Below are 20,889 nucleotides of genomic sequence, written 5' to 3' on the forward strand. Positions count from 1 at the left end.
TGCCATCTGAAGAACATTAAAATAATACTGTGGTGATAATGTGCTGTTTGAAATTGACAGTCGGTCTATAGCACTTATAAGAGGGTGAACACAGTTAATAATAGCTAACTTAATGTGTGGAGAAAAAAGCGGGGATGGATGATGTTCATGAGAAACTTAACTTATGATTATATTATATATATTATATATGTATTATTCCGATAATAAATTGTATTTCAAAAAGTATTCTTGTGAGAACGGACTTTGCCCCATAATCCCACATAACATGTAATTGTTCCGACAGGAGTGGCCCTATTGCAAGAATATATTGGATTTTGAAAATGATATATTTTGAGGTTTATCTTTATTGTGTAGGTTATAGACAATAAATGGTTATGAGGAAGGCCCAGGCCAACATAGAATAGTCACCGTGTGTTGATGATGTGATTTTAAAGGTGCACTATGTAGTTTTGGGAAAGAAATTTTAATCAGAAGAGAAAGATCTTCATTTCCTGATTTTTTATGCCTAAACAAACTAAATAAACAAAACTCTCTTAGTTTTCCTGACTGAATAAACCGAATAAACAAACTGACCTTAAAGGACAACACAATTTCATACTGTTTATATTGGCGGACCCTGCCACCTTTTCAACTTCAAACACTGGGGACCTTATTTTCCTCTGAGGGCAGCTTGTTTTATGGAGAGCCAGTAGTGAATGGAGAGAGACAAATCATTTTTGATCCTCTTTGAATTGCGTCATGAACTACACATAAGATGTTTGTCAGTTTAAAAGATAAAAGTCCAAGTCAAGAAAGTCTCAGTTTGTGTAAAACTAATGAAATATAAGACGACACAGCCAACAGATAGCGACATCGTCTTGTTGAATGGACACCAAAACCCGTAACTTTAACATTGTAGAGCTGCTCCTGTATATTAGCAGCTCACAACATTGACGAACTACCCTTTCACATAACTGCAATTGTCAATATGACCAGATTTATTGTGATTTTCATCTTGTTATTACCTTTTCTGTGCCGAGTTGGCGGCCATGTTGGTGTTAGTGACGTGTGTTGAGCGAGACGATGTAGAGCGATTTAACACAAAACTAGATGATATTTGACTTTAATTACGACCAACTGTGACTTTCTTGAAAAATAATCTTCTAAATTGACAACCATCATTTCAGACATTTAACTGAAAACCAATTAAAAGAAAACCCATTGACTTTGACGGGAGGGAACGGGATGTGCAAAAATGTTAATGAATTCTTGGTTTTAGGACTACAAATTATACCACTCTATAAATAAATAAATATTACTGTACTTTGTAAATGTTAAATTTTTAATTTCTTCTTCAAAACTACATAGTGCGCCTTTAAAATCAAGTCATCAACACATGGTGACTATGTTATATTGGGCGGGACCTCCCTCATAACTACTTATTTTCTATACCTTACACAATAACTTACCATATGCACCTTTAAAATTCTGAGTTTGAATGTCTTCTCCAAAACTACATAGTGCCCCTTTAAGTGTTAGAATTGAAAGATCCATGTTCACTTTCTCACCCACAGACCATGTAACTTACATCTAACTAGTTAAGGGGCAAGTCAGGACTGCACTCATTTTATAAATCTGTTTTTACCTCCACAATACTTCCGTGTACTCGCAGTATAACTACTTTATGCCTGTACCATAATCACATCAGCCGCTGAGGCACGAGGGCGCGCAACAGGGTTGTGCGCTCGCGCGTTCAAGTATTTGTACCCACATGCTCGTTCGCAGCGCTCAGTCAGCGTTTGACTCAGTGGTGGCAGGGGATCTAGGATTTCCACTTGTCAGTTACTCCCCGATACCGAAACCAAGTGCATCCCCACAGCTAAAATGTCAAAGTTGGATCAGATCCTTGTCCTTGACCCTCCCTCCGACCTCAAATTTAAAGGTAGGTGAATCCAAATCTCTTGACGTGCGAGATGTCCAGCGAGTAGTGGTGGAGAATTACCTGACTGAAAAGATTTCACACTCCCTCAAGCCGAATTTCGTTGCTAGCGAGCTAGCTAGCATTCACCGCCATTTTAAGTTAGCCGGGGAAGAGACGGGCCGCTGTATCCCCGCACTGTAGTGACGTTGATAGCCGGCGTGGCGTGCATCTTGACCGCCTGCCATTCATGACAACACCTAGCAAAGAGGTGGAAGAGTGTGGGGCAGCTGTCAGATGGTGTGAAGCTGAATTAAAGTGAGCGCAGAAGGCTCCGTATTTGCAAGTGACTTTAGCAGCAACGTGAGCTACTCACCGTCTGCTGTTGCTAGTGGCGTTAGCAACAGCAAACTGTTGTTTCCTCGGGGCTCAGCCTATTCCCTGAAATGCTTACCAGTCACAACCCGGACGTATTGTAGAAGGAAATTAACTCTTTTTAAGCGTCAAATGTAGAGTCTATCCTGACACACCTCTGGCAGACACTTTGCCATGTCAAGCTTGTAAAGTGACTGACTGTTGGAGTGACAAACTTGGCTAACTCACGTTAACAACCCCCAGGCACAAATTACAGCAACATTTGGTTCACGTTAGTTCGTTTCCCCTCACGGTACTAACCAGTTAGCTCTTTATGTTCAGTAAAATATGTCAACGGCCCACATTGTTTTCACACCCCATTCACGAGGAGAAACCAAAGTAATCAATACATAAGGTTGCCACAGATTTCTTAGCCCTGCAGTGATAACGTTCAATGATGTGTCAGTTAAGCGTTGGCTAATGATAGCTAGGCTAGCTTGCTAATGTCCAAGTTGTTATCCAGCTTCATTTTTAGCTGCTCTCCAACAACAACCTGCCTTGTTTTGCCACTTGGACACGTATCAGTCTCGTCTCCCGGCTGTAGTCTAGGCTTGTGACTTTTGTATGATTTAAGCTCTTGCGATTAGGTGACCATTACAAGTGATTTAGATAACAGCTAGCAGTAAAACTGCATTGTGCTGATGTAACTACAAGTTTCATTATTGCTAGTCTGCCAAGGCCATAGCACTGTAAAGCAATCCCAGCTGTTGAGCTATTTATTATGACTATTATTCATTGTGACCCAGAACTCTTCTCTGCATTTCTTGTATTTGTCCCAGATACTACTCTGTCTCTGCTGCAGGCATTATTGTCAATGGGACACTGTTTTATATTGTTGCTGAATTTGCCACTGTCATTGAGAACCAAGAATCTTTCAGCCCATTGTCTTGCTGTTCCTAAGAGGCTGATTGTTGGTCAGCACTAGGTATGAGTGGATGTTGGTTGTAGCCTGGACTTGACAGCATTGTTAGAGATGTCACCAGGTCAAATACCAGACCCACAGAGTACTGTTGGGTGGGGTAAAGTCATTGAGATGTTTTGGTGATGAGGTGTCCAATGTGTAACCGATTTTAGTCACATGTTTATACACCTTTACACAGTTTGGAATTCTACGCCTGGTGATACGACAGGCGGACAAGATGCAAGAACAAAAAAAGCCTCATGTTTACCCCCAAAATTGGGCTGAAAAGTTAATCAAAATATGGCTAAGTGCTATATCCATATTCCAGGAGCTGCAATTGTTTGATAAAGGCAAAATGTGGAAAACATGCCATCATAAATGAATCATAGTGGTGCTACAGAAATGACCCCGGCCTACAAATGATATTCTCCAGATGTACAGTCCCCAGCAAAAATCACACCATCATATTTTTTAAATAGATATTTCTTACAGTGAAAATCATGCTGCCAAAATCACCATTCCAGCTAAAATCGTGACACACAGTTTCTGTCGAAATAATTTCAATTTGAATGCTTCTTTTTCAGTATCGTTCAGGCATTCATTAGTTACTGAAATGGTCAACTTTTTTGTTTAAATCAGAGCGTTGTCTCTGCTTCAGTTATGCCTGTGACTGCAGTTATTCGGTGCATGCATGGCTTGTGGTTAATAGAGCCTTCCTGCAAGATGCACAGCTTTACATACAGGCATGCCAGTCAATGAAATTGCAAGGGTATACAGCTGAAAATCAATTAAAAACTGGTCAGGTAAAATGTAGCAGTTGACATTAATTGGGAGCATCTGATTAAACTTATGTTCAGCTTGTGCAACAGGTTACTGGTGCATTAATGGTCAAGTGTTGTCACAATATGAACATTTCCAACCTTGATACAATACCCTGAAAAATATCAATATTCAATACTATTTTCGATACTACAGGGAAAAATTGACACAACTTTGAAGGCATAAAATTGTAGATATTCAAAGATAAATATAACAAAGCAATAATATGCAGTGAGATACACATGTTATTTTCATGGATAGTAGCAGAGAGCAGCAGAGAGACTGTAGTAACGATAGATATCACAATTTTGAAGAAACATTTGTTTCCCATTTTGATTAAGCCTCAAAAATAATGCGCGTGTCAAATCCCTGTCAAAAAAAAGAGTGTGATGGTGCATAAAATGAGTAGCATTTCAAATACCCAGAAACGATAGGTTGATATATTTTATTATGTTTTATACTGTTCTTCAGTCACAAGGTTGAAAAATCTGAGAGTAGATGTGCTGCACTGGTCAGTCCAGTCCGTTTGTTTTGGATACATAAAGGTATGATTAATGTGGTCAAGACAGTTAAACCAAAATACATAAATGTTTTTGTCCCTCAGCTGAACCTTGAGTTGATATCGATAGTTAGTCTGATGGGGGAGACATGGTACATCATAATCTCATCACGGGCCTCATTTTACCAGATTAAGAAATTCTGCTCTAATTAGACTTGTTCTGATTACTGATCAGTCACACGGTTAACATTTTCTGTCCTCAGATTAAACCTTTACCCTTTGAATACTGGAATGAATGCAAGTTCAAATTGCAAAGCTATGATAAAGGTGATGTCGATACTGATGATCATTTATTAATAATCAAACAAGTCAGATTCTGTTGCACTAAGAAAAAAATGTGTCTAGGCATGAGGAAGAAATTCAAATCAAAATGCAAAATAGTTGCAAATATATTGGTATTTGGTATCTTAGTAGGAGAACAACTAGCAAGTTGACTTAGAGCTAAATGAGTGCTGCATCTGCTCTAGTACAATTTGAATAGTCTTGATTTTTAACCTTGTGTATTCAGGCCTGAGTCTGGATACAAAGATTTATTATAAGAGTTTGGTTTTTGTTCCTTCCAACTAATTGTCTCCCCAATATAAACCAGCATGATATTAGATTGTTAAACCTGATCCAAATCAATATTTTGAAAGAGAAAGGATCACTCAGATTGTAGGTTTTCTGTATTATTGGAGGAACGCAGTGGGAAATGAAATGGTACCTATTCCGTCTTTGAGAAGCAATATGAGGAGAGGGAAGATGACCACAGCTCCGTTACTGTCACAGAGGCCGAGCTAAATCGGTCTGCTTGTATCTGAGAGCTGGTCTGTTTTAGAGCCTCTGCTGGGATTCCTCCAGCAAGCTAGAGGGGGCAGCCCTCCTTTCCTTGGCTGGTATTTTTAGAATAGGACTGGCCTGGGGGACCCTAACTCAGCATACATACAAGAGATGAGAGAGACAGTGCTAACGTTGCTTGAGCAAAGGTGGCATCTCAGAGTTAGGCAATAGATGCAGGCTATGTGGGTGTATATCTGATGCGCACAACTGCTTTCCAATGTTTTAACTGTTTCAGTCTTGGTTTCTGTGATGCTTACAGTGTATAAAACACAAACCGTGTAGAAATGTATCTCAGTCAACCTTAAATGCCTTTTCGCAGGAGCGGTTACTCAGTTGTCTTAGGCCTGTGTGTTTTTTATTGAGTCTGTGTGCCAGAAGAGGGTTTTGATAAATCATCTGAGTCATGGTTTTAACCTCCTTAATCCTTCTCATTTAAAGAGCAGCTGCTGCTCTTGATAATTTGGTATGTATGGTGCATTAGTCAAAAGTGTCTGTTTCCTGTTTGTCCCATCAGCAGGTAAAGGACATCAGAAAGCCATCAGGCATGTGCAAAGTCAGGAGGAATGGTTGACAAGCTGTATTTGTCATGCCTGCTTATACACTTTTGAACTGTGCCAAACATCATAAGAAATGGACTCGCATTACTGCTCTGACTAAGCCTTATGAACATAACTTTGCTATCAATCACCATTATTGTCAGTTATGATGACCGATCACACTTTGCAGTTGCCAATTTCTTACAATAACTGGGCGCGGCCTCATCAGGAGCCACCTGACGTTCTCTGCCACTTGCTGCTGAAGGCTATTCAGGAAAAACTATGATGTTTGAAGCACACGTTGTATAAAGGGATATCAGATGTTGTAGACACAGTGCCAGTGATGAGGTTTTTCAGGTTTGTAGGAATTCCTTTGTGATGCACCTTTTGTTGAAAACAACGCCCCAGTCATCACCATAACTTTACGTGTTAGCTTTAGCTGGGTGGAGCCACTCCAATCTGGTCATGCATTGCTTCTTATCTGAGTACTTGGTGTGGAGGAAAGGCTGAATGTAGGCTTTGTGAACTTTAGCTGCAGCCAAGCTGTAAAAAAACAAAAACAATATGGAAAGTAGAAAGAATATTTTTCATGTTTTTCAATGTTTTATGTATGAAAACAATTCAAAGGAGTCAAAACTTTGGGCAAATCACCATTTGTGTTCTGAATCTGTCAACGCTGATGTATTATGTGTTTGTTTTTGTCCAACTTGCCAAGCAGGGGAGGGACCTGGCAACCTGACAATCAGGAGTTTATTTTGAAATATCGTAATATCAGCTTAAAAAGAGAAATTGAATAAGTGCATTTCAAACATTTGAACCCCACAGTTACTGGGCATCACATGAAGTAATTTTTGCACAAAAATTGTGACATGTTTAATGACTTTTCAGGATACATACAAGGCATGTAAAAAAACAAAAACAAAACGGTATAACCTCATATTTCAGCTCAAGATAATGGTATTAACATCGGTCCTGAGTGATCCAATGACAAGTGGACAGCTCCAAGTCACAGTTCATACCTGGCATTATAACGCGTCTCGACATTTATTGAGTGAGCACTTGTGATCTGATTCCACTTCCTTGCGCTACATGCAAATAAGCATTTATATCACTGGGACAAACAGACACAGTGTATTTAACACAAAGAAAGAACTTGATGTATAACATTTGCTAAATTCACAAGAAGGCCCAAATTATTAAGAATTTTTCAGAGACAGCGTTTCACAACGTTTATAAAGTTTCTCCTAACTCAACAACTTACAAAACTGAGCAATTTCTAAGGGAGCCAGCGGACTTTCTCCCAGAAAGAAGTAGACTATATTGGTTACTCTTTACTGCTTTTGTTAACTTTGAAATGTTTACTGTCAAATACAATGTTGTCTTCTTTCATAAATTTAGTGTAACTGGTGAAATCGGTTGAAACGGTGAGTTCAACCAGCTGCTACATATTAGCAGGTAGGACACACTTTAGACATGGAAGCAGACAGGCTTGTACAGTGATGCCGTGACAAACTGACAAGGAAAGAAACAACTTGATGTATTACATTTAACACCGAATATTCAAGAAGGCACAGATGATTTAGAATTAGTCATCGATGGCATGGCACAAAGTTTATAACGTTTCTCCTCACTCAACAACTCTCAACTTTAAGGAAATCTGGGGATATTGCGGTCACTTGTTCAATAGGTTGAAGCAGAAATCTGTTGCTAACATTGGCAGGTAAAGAGAGCCCTTTATATTCAATGAACTTCATGATAAACTGACGGTGTGTAATTCATCCTGAATGTTGTTGTTGAGGCTTCTTCTTGCTTCACGGAGGATGTCAGTTGAGAAGGTAGTCCTTCCATGTGGCCCAGGACACACACTGGGTCACACTGCTAAAAGAATGTGGCCCAGACCGCCGCCGAATGTGGTCTGAGTGATCGGATCTCAAATGCATCCTCATTATGTTTTAGGGGCCTTCACACCTGTATTTAGAGCTGTCCACTCGTGATCGGATCACTCAGACATGCTGATACCAGGTCTGAGCAGCCTCTGTGATTCTCCATGACCTGATAATTTCCCTTTTGCCCTGCATAACATGATGGCATGAGTACACCTTGTGACTGTCTGTTGAGAAAATATTAAACTACAGTTCTGTTCCAATGCCCAGGATTAAATTTGCATCTGCTAAAGATGTGACCCTCGTAGGCCTGGGGGATGGGGCCAAAAAGTCCGATAGTGAAGTTTCATATCGGCCGATATCGATAATTCTTGATAATTTTTAATGACCAAGCGAAAAAGGTTGAAGTTAACTCTTTAGGCAACTCAAGGCACACAGTTTATAATTATGTTAACACAGCAATGGAAAATACACAAATAAACAAAGATACTGCCATACTGGCGAGCTGACCTGCTTGTGTTGTGCTTGTGTTTTTCTTGCGGTTGGCTTGTAAAACACTTGGTCAGCGGAGGAGCTGGTGTGACAGATTGTGAGTCGTAGTTGCCGTGATGATCCTGCCGACCACTTGTTTCAGGGTTCGTAGGTAGAACAAACAGGCTGGGTTGCGGAGCAGCGGCCAGAGCCGGCGTATCCGCTTTACCTAACTATCCTTGAGACACTCCAACACGAAGAGTAGCTCTGGAGGATGAATAACACAGAGAAGAGCAGCGGAAGACTTGGTCAAAGGCCGAACTGGTCAGTATGTTTGCTGGCATGGCTGCGGCTCATAGGCGGTATCAGCCCACAAGAAAAGCAGGGTGGTCTTGTGACAAATACGGTCCATAGTAACGCATCTTACATGCTCTCCTGTTGTCACGTGGCGATGGTGCAACCGAACTACACAGCTGATAAATGATTGACTGTTCGCGTGTCACTCATATCAAAAGATATGATAGGATGTTAGTAAGCCAGGGCATATTCGCTATGTGCTGTTATGTTGGTTTACATTTAATGCGTTCACGTGAAACTATTGAACATTTTGCCGAACTATTTCCTTATTGCTCAACGGCGTGTCTATCATCGATAAATATTGCTATCATTTTATCAACCAGGCCTAGTCCCTCAAAGGATCTGAGAGCGAATCTGTTTATCATAAGTAGTTTACCTTCAACACTCGACAATTTATAAATCCCAGGTGCCCATACTATGATGTCTGCTAACCTTTCATCAAGGGACACATTTGTTTACTGACTCCCAGACTGATTGTGCTGATCGAATTTTGGGTATCTTTGACTTGGCCTCCAGTAGCGTTTTTCGACAAAGCTGGATGGTGCTGACCATGGTTAGGGACCTAATTTGAAGCAAGCTCTGTCACAAGATAGATAAACTATTGATCTCTGGATATATGACCTGAGGATGGCAGGACTAAAAATTCAAATATGAGCATGGGACATCTATATGAAATCAGTGTGGAAAAGAATCTAATTTGAATCAGGTGGTTTGGCCTTTCTCCTCTGGAGACATGCCATGAAAGGAGTGCAGGAACCTTTTGAAAGTCCTTATCTTCCTGAATGTCTCATGCTAAGCTTTGCATTTGTAGGTAATTGTACTCCTCTATCAGGACTGTATCGTTGTACTTTCAAGCTACGCACTAAAAGGTAGCTGGAAAGTCTGATGTAATCCTCCAACCAAGCAAATCCTAGGTATTAGCTGACATTTTTTATATTCTAGAAAATATATCGCAAGTCATGATTAATATGTATTGAAGTAAACTGGTAATATCTTGGTGTTTTATTGCTTCCTGCTTGTACATCTATTCCTTGTTTCTAAAATACTTATGGTAAAAATATTCTCCAGGTTCAAGCCAAGAAGTCAGTATTCGATTAGTGGTGGAGTCTTGTAGGCCTAATCTAGTTGTAGACTTGAAGTATTTTTCAGCTAATCTTTTTAAAGTTCTTATTTAAATTTGGCACGCAAACACTGCAGCCCTATGCGTCTTCCACAGATGAGGTGTAACTGGAAATATTGAATTTCCCCTGTTTCTGCAGTTCTGCTGTAAACAACATGTTTACCCGTCATCGTCTGATATAAACTCCCTTGTAGTTTCATGGTGTAGCAGAAACTTCGCTTTGACGGTTAAAGTAAAGAACTGCACCACTTCTTATAATTCTTTCATTGAGAAATATAGCTACAAGAATATTATTTGTAGCTTTTATTTCCATTTGCAGCCGTGCTGTAGTGGTATACCCACAGGAGAAAAGTGTACTCTAAATGCAGAAATAAAACAATGATGTGCTTGTGTTTGCCTTTTCACCAGGTCCTTTCACAGATGTAGTCACCACCAACCTCAAACTGAAGAACCCTTCTGACAAAAAAGTATGTTTCAAAGTGAAGACGACTGCGCCGCGCAGGTACTGTGTACGGCCAAACAGCGGTGTCATCGATCCCGGGGCAACTGTCATAATCTCTGGTAAGTTTTCAAGTAATGGCTATTAGTTTTTCATTTATGTTTAGTGTACGGACTCCTCTTTAGTGCACAAAATGTTGTTGCTGATTGAGAGAGACAGTGGGAAACCTGAGAGGGAAACAAGTTTAGGGAAATATAGCACGATTTGGTTGTAGCTTGACAAGGCCACATACTAGGTTGAAGCTGAGGTGTCAAAACCCCAGGCTGTGATATGTGGAAGCAGTTTTTACCCAAACAAGTCCACATAGTCCACATCCACTTGTGGCCAATGTAATGCACATGTTGAATGTGGACAGAAACTGACCACTGTAACCACTATACCATCAGTGAACACTTACATTGCCAAATATAGTTGCATGCAAACAACTCTCTTTAAGAGTTGCACAATATATTCACCTGATTGGTCATATATTGCAAGTGGGTATTAGCGTGCAGTATTTTAGTATTAACAAATACCAACTTATGTAGCCTAAGGCTATGGAAACATATGCTACTTGATGTATCTTGCAGAGATGAGGCCCATTTCCAAAAAGGATGCACTGTAGAGAAAGAAAACTATCTTTCTCTTTGAACAAAACAAATGAGTGTCATATTTTTTTTTTCTTAAGTCTGTTTTTTACAGTTTACAGTTAACTTTTCATTTTGTTTAAAACTATTTCTTTGAATCGATCCAAATACATATTATTTATTTCCTCAACATTTTAATGATGTTTAAGCTATACTATAGATGACAAAAAGTAAAGAAACATCCTTTTCATCATTAGCAGTGGATACTGCTTCTAGGAATCGGTAATTCGTGATCAGCCCCAAAAATCCTGATCCGAGCATGCTTAGTCCTAGTCCTACAGCAAACTGTCAACTTAAAAATGTGCTCTTAAAGGAAACTGCTTTTTCATGCAGTAGTCACTGAAGGATTGTCACAAGGGCCTGCCACAGTAATGCCATGCTAGAAAATATCTGGTCGTAGATGTAAAATGACTTTTATGATATACAGGGAATATTCATACGAGCAATCCATCTTAATATTGTAATTGGAGCTGATGGCAAAATTAGATTTTCAGTCTGCCCTTCAAATTAGCCTAAATATGTTTTTTGTAACAAAGTTGGCTGGTGCATCATGGGATCTATTAAGGATAGCTGCCTCGCCCAAATTGTCGTTGGTACTTTTTCACCTCACCTCAAATATCTCCTGCTATGTTCCAAATATTTTCTTCAGAAGATTGATAAATGCACTGCTTAGATATGTTGCTTGATTGCAGATCAGTATAGTGATTCACCGCCTGCTTTGAGTACATATTACCATTAGTGATTATTATGTAGTGAGTCTCTGGGATCCACGGGTGGTCACATTACAATGTGTGTTTTTTGACATTGTTGTGTGTAACTGACAATAACGGCATGTCTGCAATAACACGGTCACCATAGTCATCCCTGCAGATTCTGTTTTTCTGATTTTAGTTTTGTTGTTTTGTTTTTTCTCGTGAAAGTTGGAGGATATAATAATCACTTTTTCATTTATCATCGTTGGATTTCTTCTGTCCTTTTGTTTAAGGGCCACTGGAGGAAAAAATCCCCAAACTTTTCAGTTGCTCCTCATTTCAGCTTCACACGCCAGAGGACGGGACAGTCCATTAAACATATATGGATATCTTTTGTCGATTATTACTATGCCGATTATTATTGGTTATTTCTAGGCTTAAGTACTTGTGATATCTACAGAAAATTTCAGTTGAAAATATAATACAGACATGAAACATGTCAGAAGCATAAAATAATCAGTTGCAGTTGGTTATAGTGAACACACTTCTCTTATGTGGTAATGACAGTTGACACTAAGGTTTGCTGGTTTATTCGATTACTGTCTCGTGTCAATAATACCAGTCCTATTAGGGCTCGGTTTCTTCATGGTAGCTCCGCCTCAGACACCATGTCAGGTTATTTCAATAATACAGACCTCTACTGCGAGTATGTTTTAATGACTTGAAGAAGTGTTTCACAACGAGAAAAATGGCCCTTGCATAAACTGGGCAGTCTATGCAGAGAAAAATGTAAACGTTTTTGAAACTGGTGTTAGATGACTGGAGAAAATGGAGAAATAGGGCTCTGGTATTCCCTTTTGCTCAAAAAGTAGACAATCTACAACAACCAGAATGCATTGCGTCGCACTGGAGCAACAAACACTTCCGCTGATGGGTGACATACTGTTAGTTGGGCAGTGCTTGTTTTTGGCTCGTCAGCCGTTTTGAAACGGGAAACGGTGAGACAGCTGGCTGGTAACAAACAACATCAAATTATAGTTAAACACTACAATAAAATATATTTTTGAAAAAATTTAAGGTGAGAAATGGACAATGAACAGGATCATGGTTAATATCTGATCAGCACTGCCTTGTTTTACATAGGTTTTTTCAGCCCCTGTTTTCACAGTACTGACAGTAGCAACCACTTCTGGTTTACAAACTCTCTCTTATGCAACTAAAATATGTTTCTGAAAACACTTTAGATGAGTAGTAAATAAATAGTAGTAGGTAAATGGGCAGATTGCTTGAGATCGATCAGAGAGAGAGGGGCGTCTTGTTCTCTCTGGAAATCCGACTATATTCTTTTGTATCTGTGAATGCATGCATTGAAAAATGAGGAAGTACAATCTGGATTCAATACAACAGCCCTAAAATCCATCCAAAATCCATGCATTTTTAATAATTTGGTCGATTTTTGTGGGTGCAGAAGTTTAAAATTGTTCATTTGCATACACTACCAATATTGTAGTGATACAAATCTGGTTGAAAATCTGCAAAGTTCCCGTTGTGAAGTGAGCAGCACTCTACAGCATTTAGAAGTAGGCTAACTTAACCAACTTGTTGCTTGTTGCAGTGAAAGTAGCATGTTGTGATGATTGAGACTATGATCATGGGATCTCGTCTGTGCAAGATAGATGATGCATAGATTATCTTGTTTTTTGTTTTGGTTTTTTTTGTTAATTTCTTTGATTTTGACATGGATTTGTAGCTGCAATTAAATGTCTACATAACTACATTATACTCTATAAGTGACATTAATTTAACCTGACTACAATTGCTGTCCTCTGGAGCAGCCAACCATCAAACCACACAGGAGAGATTGTTTGTTTGATACTGTTGAACTCTTGAAATTGGATAGACGATGGTATAATAAACCAGTGAAAGAAAAAGACAACGACATGACGTTGGTTAGACGTCAACATTTGGCATTTAGTGTGGGCCAAATATTTGAACTTGAGATTGCCACATTACATGGAGAACATAACATTCTGGCAAATTAGATTTCAGAATAGATGTTTCGGGTATTTTGCTCAATATTTAGAATATTTATTAGTTTTCTGTGTGGAACTGTCTTTGCTCAAATGTTCTAACATTGTTCATCTTTCTTTACAGTCATGCTACAGCCCTTTGACTATGACCCCAATGAAAAGAGTAAACATAAATTCATGGTGCAGACGATTTTTGCCCCGCCAAATGTTTCTGACATGGATTCATTGGTAAGTGATGATTATTATTATTTTTTATTGACTTTTAGAAGAAGGTATTGTTTTTAAAATGAGAATACCAAAATACACTTTTTTAGCACCTGCTTTACATTTCACAACAGTTAGTTGTTGATTCACCTGCCATTTTCATGTTGGGGAAATCCACATACCATCAGAAATGAGGATGTTTTCATGCATAGATTACACTGTATGAAAGAAACTTATACTCTTTCTTGTGTAAGAAACCAGTTTGCTTGGGATTCTCTAGTTGGACTCCATTGTATTTGCCGTGTCACTCAGCCAGCCCACACCAAAATAAACAACCCAAACCAGTTGCAATTTCAACAAACAAGTGAAGAGTAAGAGTGTAAGAGATTATTTCAGAGAATGAGTCTAATGATTCCAGGTGGATTTCAGTCACCATGTAAGCAAAAGATATTGTATCCTGCTTCATTAAGATACTGTTCACCACAGTTTACAGTAAACTAGGTTCTTACAGCTTGGACAGCTCAGAATATGTTTCGCATTAAAGAAAGTGAACAGCAAAATAGGGGAGAACAAAAATGTGCTCTTGCTGTGGTAGAGTCATATGCATACATTCTTAACCCTGAGAATTAAAGGCCCTTAACTGTCTTCATGAAATATTCTACAGGACTTGAAAACCTGCCATCATTGATTTTTGATCATCAATAGTCCACCACAAATTTATGCTTACTTAGAAAAATTTAGATTTGATCATCAATTATGGATGATGGATGCCTTCTGCAGAGTTGCTTGCCATGCAAAGCTCTCTCCTTGCACAAATATGGCAAAAACATCAAACAAACTAAGATGCATTCTCCAGTTATCCACCAGATGGCAGCAAAGACTTTGTCAGTCAGTAAAACATGCACATTCCTTGTAGTCTTGTTCATGAACTGACTTGTCTTTAGTAAAGTCCAGGAATTTTAGGGGAACAAAGGTCTGACTGGTTCTGATAAGTAAAGGGGAATCTAATAAGGTTATTGTTTTATCAGATAAACTGGTTCCATGGCATTACCCAAGCCCTTTGCATTTCTGTGCTGTAGCTTTCACTTATCACACAGATTATTTACAGCAGTTCTGAGCGTTATGAGCCCTTTTCTCTGAGTAAGTGTATAAATTCACAAAAAAAATGTCTCGGTAAAGGAGCTGACCTTGTGGAAATTTGTCATTCTTAAATGCAGACCTAAAGCCAGTGGAAAAACTGTACATTTGTGACAGTTTGTGGCTATTTTGTATAGGAAAACGAGGAAGGGCTTATTACAGTTTTTCAAATGAAGCTGTGCATGTTTAATGTTTATGTAATGTCCATAGATTCAAGGCTGCGTTGCATGTGAATAGCATGAACTGGGTTGAAGTGTGTGTGGATGGAATCCAGCTGCTAGCAGTTTAAATTGATGAATAACATGCCAATTTTTCATCTCCACCAGTGGAAAGATGCAAAACCCGATGATCTCATGGATTCCAAGCTGAGATGTGTCTTCGAGCTGCCTTCTGAAAACGATAAAGTGGTAAGAGGCTCTGCTGCGCATTAAAAACAGCTTATTTCCACAGAATTTATATTATAACCTGAACTATGTTTTTTGTCACTGAAGGACTTGGTTTGGACATTTCCAGAATGCCATAGCTTTCCATAGAAGCAAAAACTTTCGAAAAAATCCTATAATGTCAAATTAGTAGAGAGTGCTGTTTCAAGGCCTTGTCCCAGGTGCAAAAATATACAAAACTTTGGCTTCCTAAGTTTTTCTTCCCCCCTCATGTGCATCATTCTTGCTCAATCTCTATTAGGTGTAGACTGATTGTCAGCAATTTTCTTATCATCCATATTGGTGTTTTTGTGTTCAGTTGTCCTCAAAATAAATTGATTTAACAAAGCCTTATAGGTTACACTTCACAAGTAATAGCCTATCAACACTGATAAATCTGAATCTGCAAAGTCACTTGTAAGTAAAGTTATCTAATAAATGTAGTGGAGTAAAAGTAAAGTAAGTAGCAGAAAATGGAAATACTTAAGCAAAGTGACTTGAAATGTTACCTGAGTAAATTGTAGTTACATTAGATTTTTATTCTAAATCATGACACTAACATTTTTTTTTAATACAAAGGTATATTTAGAAAATGCAGAAACAAAGGAACACCTACCACAAATATCAAATAAAGGTGCATTGACCTTTTAATTGTAACTGGTATATGCTGAAGGTCGTCACTTGATATTGAAAAATGGTGTGTACCTGTTAAACTACTCCAACCTGACGGCCAAAAAAGTGCTTATGCAAAGATATAATTAAAGCATGGTACAGTGATGGGTCAGGATAAATATACCTCCTCAGAGAAATATGTTTCATGTTTACACTGCACATACCTGTGCAAGTGAAAATGTTTTTGCAAACAACTTTGATATTCTTTAACATAACATATGTAAATGTTCTGTTGTGGGATGCACAGATTATTAACCTGCATCTGATGGTTGTGGAGCTAAAGAACCTCAGCCTGCAGGTGCCTTTTGCACTGCATTTAGCATTTTAGTGGTTAACGTCACCTATGCCGCCTACATCAAACCCAAGTGCTCCGCTGTGAATACTAAGTGTAGCTGCTGTGAAACCATTTCAAGGTGAGCGAAGAGCTCTGACAGATGAACAGCTTGAATGGTGTGGGTGTTTGCTTACAGTTAAGCATCAAACATTGTTGTTTGCCAGTACAATAACTGGAGACCTCAGCATGGCTCTCAGTACGACTCAAGTAGAAGTGTTGTATTGGACTTCAGAAAATTGTTTCCAATGTATTGTCAGAGTGACAACAAACTGAATATTATAGGCTGTACAAAGAAAGATTATATTACAGGGCTATTGTGATGGATTGCATAAGCTTGTACTCAATAAACCTGCGGCTCTGAACACTCTGGGAGCATGTATTAATGAGCCTTCAGTGTAATCAGGATTTAGATAAGCATCGCTGCTGGACAGCTTAGCATTCCCGCATACTTCAGGTGAAAGTGCCACCAAGGCCAGATTTAGCTTACACTAAGAAGCTACAGTGTGGATAAGTGGACTGTTGAGTCAGCACTGTGTCTGCTCTCCGCTTTGGCACGTGTAAGCACGTATGTTTTGTGAAAACGTGTTAAGTAGGATGGAGACGTAGTATAAAATGTAATGTTATAATGCAGAAATGCGTTTTTATAGTGTGAAAGAAGAGCTGGGTATCAAACCCTGATGTGTTTTTACTGCCAACGTAATGTGTGTAGCACCGAGTATCGAAGTACTCAAAGCCAGTGGCAATTAAACAGGTGCATCAGGTCAAAAACATGATGAAAGAACCAAAAAAACATGCCCACACTGTCCACCACTACTTTTATCTCTGAAGGTCTGAGGACAAATGTTGTAAATGCAGTGAGCACAAACAATTAATTGTGTGCGGGGTTTTTTTTACTTTCAGAAGTAGTAGAACCGAATCAAATATGTGGTCATATTCAGTATCTTGCTTACCTCTGTGTAGATCTGATGGCTTGCGGTTTTAATTAATATTCGCCTAAATAACACAGTTCTTGCATGACTGCTCATGTTTATAATGTAATTTAAAGGATGTTCAGCCAAAAATAAGGATTAATTATCTGCTCGACCCTGTGCGGTGTTGGTATTTGACGACCTGAGAATGAGACTCTCACATTCACTTTTTCAGTTGTCCACCTTAATACAAGCACACTGGCTTGCCTTGCATATCTGTTTCTCTCTCCTTTCTGTTTCTCTCTACCAGCAACATTTATCTGCTTTCTTCATCAGCAGCAAGTTTTATAAAGACGCCCAGGAAACACGGCGAGCGTTTAGGATATTTTCTCACACGACTCCGCAGCATGTAGTTAATTATGTAGCAGATCAAAAACAACATGCATCGAATGACATTGCAACTATACTTGAGCAGCCATTAATATACCGAAGAGGACCAACCAAGTTAGGTCTATGTGTGGGAAACACTGACTTACTTTGTATCATTCGGTTCAAAAATTACCTGGGCCTGAAAGGGCTTCTATATAATTTGGATTGTGGCACAGATGATGATAACCTCATATCCTGCCCATGTATTGATTTGTAAACCTAAGACTACAATACAGTAGTTGTATTTCCATTACAAAGCCCTTCATTTCCCCATGCCGTCATGTAGTCTCTCCCTCAAAACAAAGCCACATCAAACATGACTTCTGGAGGGACGCATTTCCTCCCTGGTCTCTTTGATCTGGCACTGTGAGCTTCTGGGCCTCGGACAAGGCTGCCTTTCTTTGGCACGGGTTCCCGTCTAGAGGCTAACCTCCCTACTTAGCTCAGGGCATGCTGGATTTCACTTCAGTGGTTCTCTCCCTCTGCTTGTCGGGCAGAATGACGTGGAGGCGACCAAAGCAGCCCCGGTGATGAACTCTGCGAAGGGCGACTCAACAGCAGCCACGGTGCCTGTCTCTGCCTCACTGGACGATTCCGAGTTGAAGAGAGTGCTGGAGAAGTGCAAGAGGCAGCAAGCTGAGCTGAACAAGCTGGCTGAGGAGAACCGGCAATTAAAGGTTAGATGTGCTGACAAATGATATTCATACCATGATGAAACATTGTTTTTGCGTTTCATTCTGAAGCATTTTACAAAGGATGAAAGTAAAACCAAATATGACTCAGTGGACCCTGTTGTATAGCAGAAATCCCCAATGAAAAAAATAATTGACTCTGAGTTAATTACTCTAAATCAAAGGTCAGAAAACTGATGTCACACTGCTCTTATTTAGTAGAGTATTTAGTCTTAAAAGGTTGCATTTACTGACCTTTGAACATGTTGGCCAGACGAGAGGACTGCATGTGACGAAAAACTTTGATGTGCAGTAACATTGTCCAGTATTGTGATGACGATGTGACACCAAATTGACACTCATTAAACTGAGGGTAGCTGACAGCTAGCTGGAGCTTCATCTGATGAAGCAACTAATCTTATTAGACCTTAAAATCTAAAGTCACTCTGCTAGTTTGCACTTAAAGGTGCAGTACGTAAGAAGTACAGAAGTTGCAGCGCAATACACAGATGTTATATGTCAGATTGTTATTCACGTTCTGTTGATAATGTGAGTTAATTTTTGAATGTTTCAACTAAACATATCACACATTCTTACAGAGAAGATTTGGCTTCAGAGAAACTTTAGTGACATTATTGACTCAGTTGTTTAAAGTGGCAGATGTGATCAAGAAAGAGACCTGTATTGTTCTGATCTGTCCTTCATTCCTCCTCTTCCTCTGTTTCAGGACGAAGGTCTTAGAATGAGAAAGGTACCCCGCTCAGACCACATGACATCGAACTCAACTAGCCTCCTCGGCCGAGAAGCCAGCACCGCCTCCCTGCCCTCCCTCCTCGTCGTCATAGCAGCCATCTTCATCGGATTCTTCCTAGGGAAGTTCATCTTGTAGACTGGGAGATGCATGCCAGCCGTATCCCCCGCCCCCCCCCCCCCCCCGGCTCCGGAATAAAAACAGGCCTGGAAAAACCGAGAAGTCTTTCTGTTGACTTTGCCATATCATTGGTAGTGTGGCCTACAGTGAACACATCTGTACAGCATCATTCGAAGGCGTCGCCTTTTTACAATCTCACACGGTTAGTACACACAGAGAGATGAGAAAAGAAAGGCGACAAAAAAAAGTGATTGCTCCCTTTTTTGTTTTCTGTTTTTTGATGGCTGGATTATACAGGTAATGTGCCGGGACAATGAAAGTTGTATACTATCAGTCAACATGGAAGATGCACCTAGAGTGAACCATGGGTTAGAGGCAGTCAAAAGATTAGATTTTCTCTCCCCCTCTCTCTCTCTCTCCCTCTCTCCCCCCCCCCCTCCCCCCTCTCCCCCCCTCCCCCCCTCTCCCCTCTCTCCTCTCTCTCTCTCTCTCTCTCTCTCTCTCTCTCTCTCTCTCGCTCTCTCGCTCCCCCCTCTCTCCCCCCCTCCCCTCTCTCTCTCTCTCTCTCTCTCGCTCCCCCCCCCTCCCCTCTCTCTCTCTCTCTCTCTCCCCCCCCCCCCCTCTCGGTTGTTTTTAATAGGAATCGAATGGGATGTTAGGTGTCTTGTAAATGTTGTTTTAAATCCTTTTAAACAGAAAAGGAAAGAACTTCCATCAAAAAGACCTTGCTACCTGTTGCTGGATTGCCTCTGAAGTAAATTTGTTCAGTTTGTAATTTCTACTTCTTGTTCGGAATGTTCAGGTCCAGCTGGGATATAGGTGCCTCCTTCTTGTACATTTCTGTCCTTTCCTTTTCCTCACAACACCAATGCAGACTTTATATTATTATTATTATTATTATTATTATTGTTATTATTATTATTATACAAATCATATATTCCTTCTGAGGCAAATATTGACTGAAATAAGATCTCCATTCTTAAAATCCTGTCCCATGGTATTAAGCATTGAAAAAATAAAAATGAAAAAATGTGGTTTTGATAGCCGTCTTTTCCTGTGTCTCCCCCTCCATTGATACACCCACAAAATACTGTGCGCCAAATTTTCCGTCAGTTTTGTTGCCAACACTGTGTATCGGGTGCTTTTTTGCTTACTACAAGTACAGAGTACAGTTTGTGAGCTAACCACGTGTTTTAATTAAACTTGACATTCCAGCTATTTGTATTTGGCTTTCACAAAAGTAGAGAATGCTTCTCAACCTCAGACATCTGCTCTGCTACGAGGTCGAAATGAAAATTCTGTGTGAAGTTATTCTACATGCTTTATATACTGAATTAAGTCAGGAAAGGGAGGCAATTCTTATACATTCAGATGATTTAATCTTACTCAAACAAGGGCTGTCACTCAGTTTATTGGCGGTAGTTCTGCTGAGATAATTTGGTACAGTATGGTAAAATGCGCAGTGGTCATTTCAGCATGATGGCTAAAAAACAGAACCTTCTTTACAAGATGCTTATTTTCCCTCCAGAAGTGAAACCTGCAATCATTTTATTAAAATGTAAAGTAATATGATTCATACTGACTCGTGCAGGACAGGGTAGCGTGGGAAAAGTCCACT

General features: G+C 39.6%; 1 protein-coding gene across 1 annotated transcript; it reads left to right on the plus strand.

Annotated features, from left to right (window-relative positions):
- Positions 1-1,771: 1,771 nt before the first annotated feature.
- Positions 1,772-20,305, plus strand: vapal (VAMP (vesicle-associated membrane protein)-associated protein A, like). Its single transcript, XM_073492067.1, has 6 exons — positions 1,772-1,921; positions 10,185-10,337; positions 13,748-13,851; positions 15,291-15,371; positions 18,227-18,406; positions 19,128-20,305. The coding sequence occupies exons 1-6, from the start codon at positions 1,864-1,866 to the stop codon at positions 19,287-19,289; spliced, it is 738 nt and encodes a 245-aa protein (XP_073348168.1). The 5' UTR covers positions 1,772-1,863; the 3' UTR covers positions 19,290-20,305.
- Positions 20,306-20,889: the final 584 nt, after the last annotated feature.

The sequence above is a fragment of the Pagrus major genome, chromosome 21 (genome assembly GCF_040436345.1).
Source record: "Pagrus major chromosome 21, Pma_NU_1.0".
Classification (NCBI taxonomy): domain Eukaryota; kingdom Metazoa; phylum Chordata; class Actinopteri; order Spariformes; family Sparidae; genus Pagrus; species Pagrus major.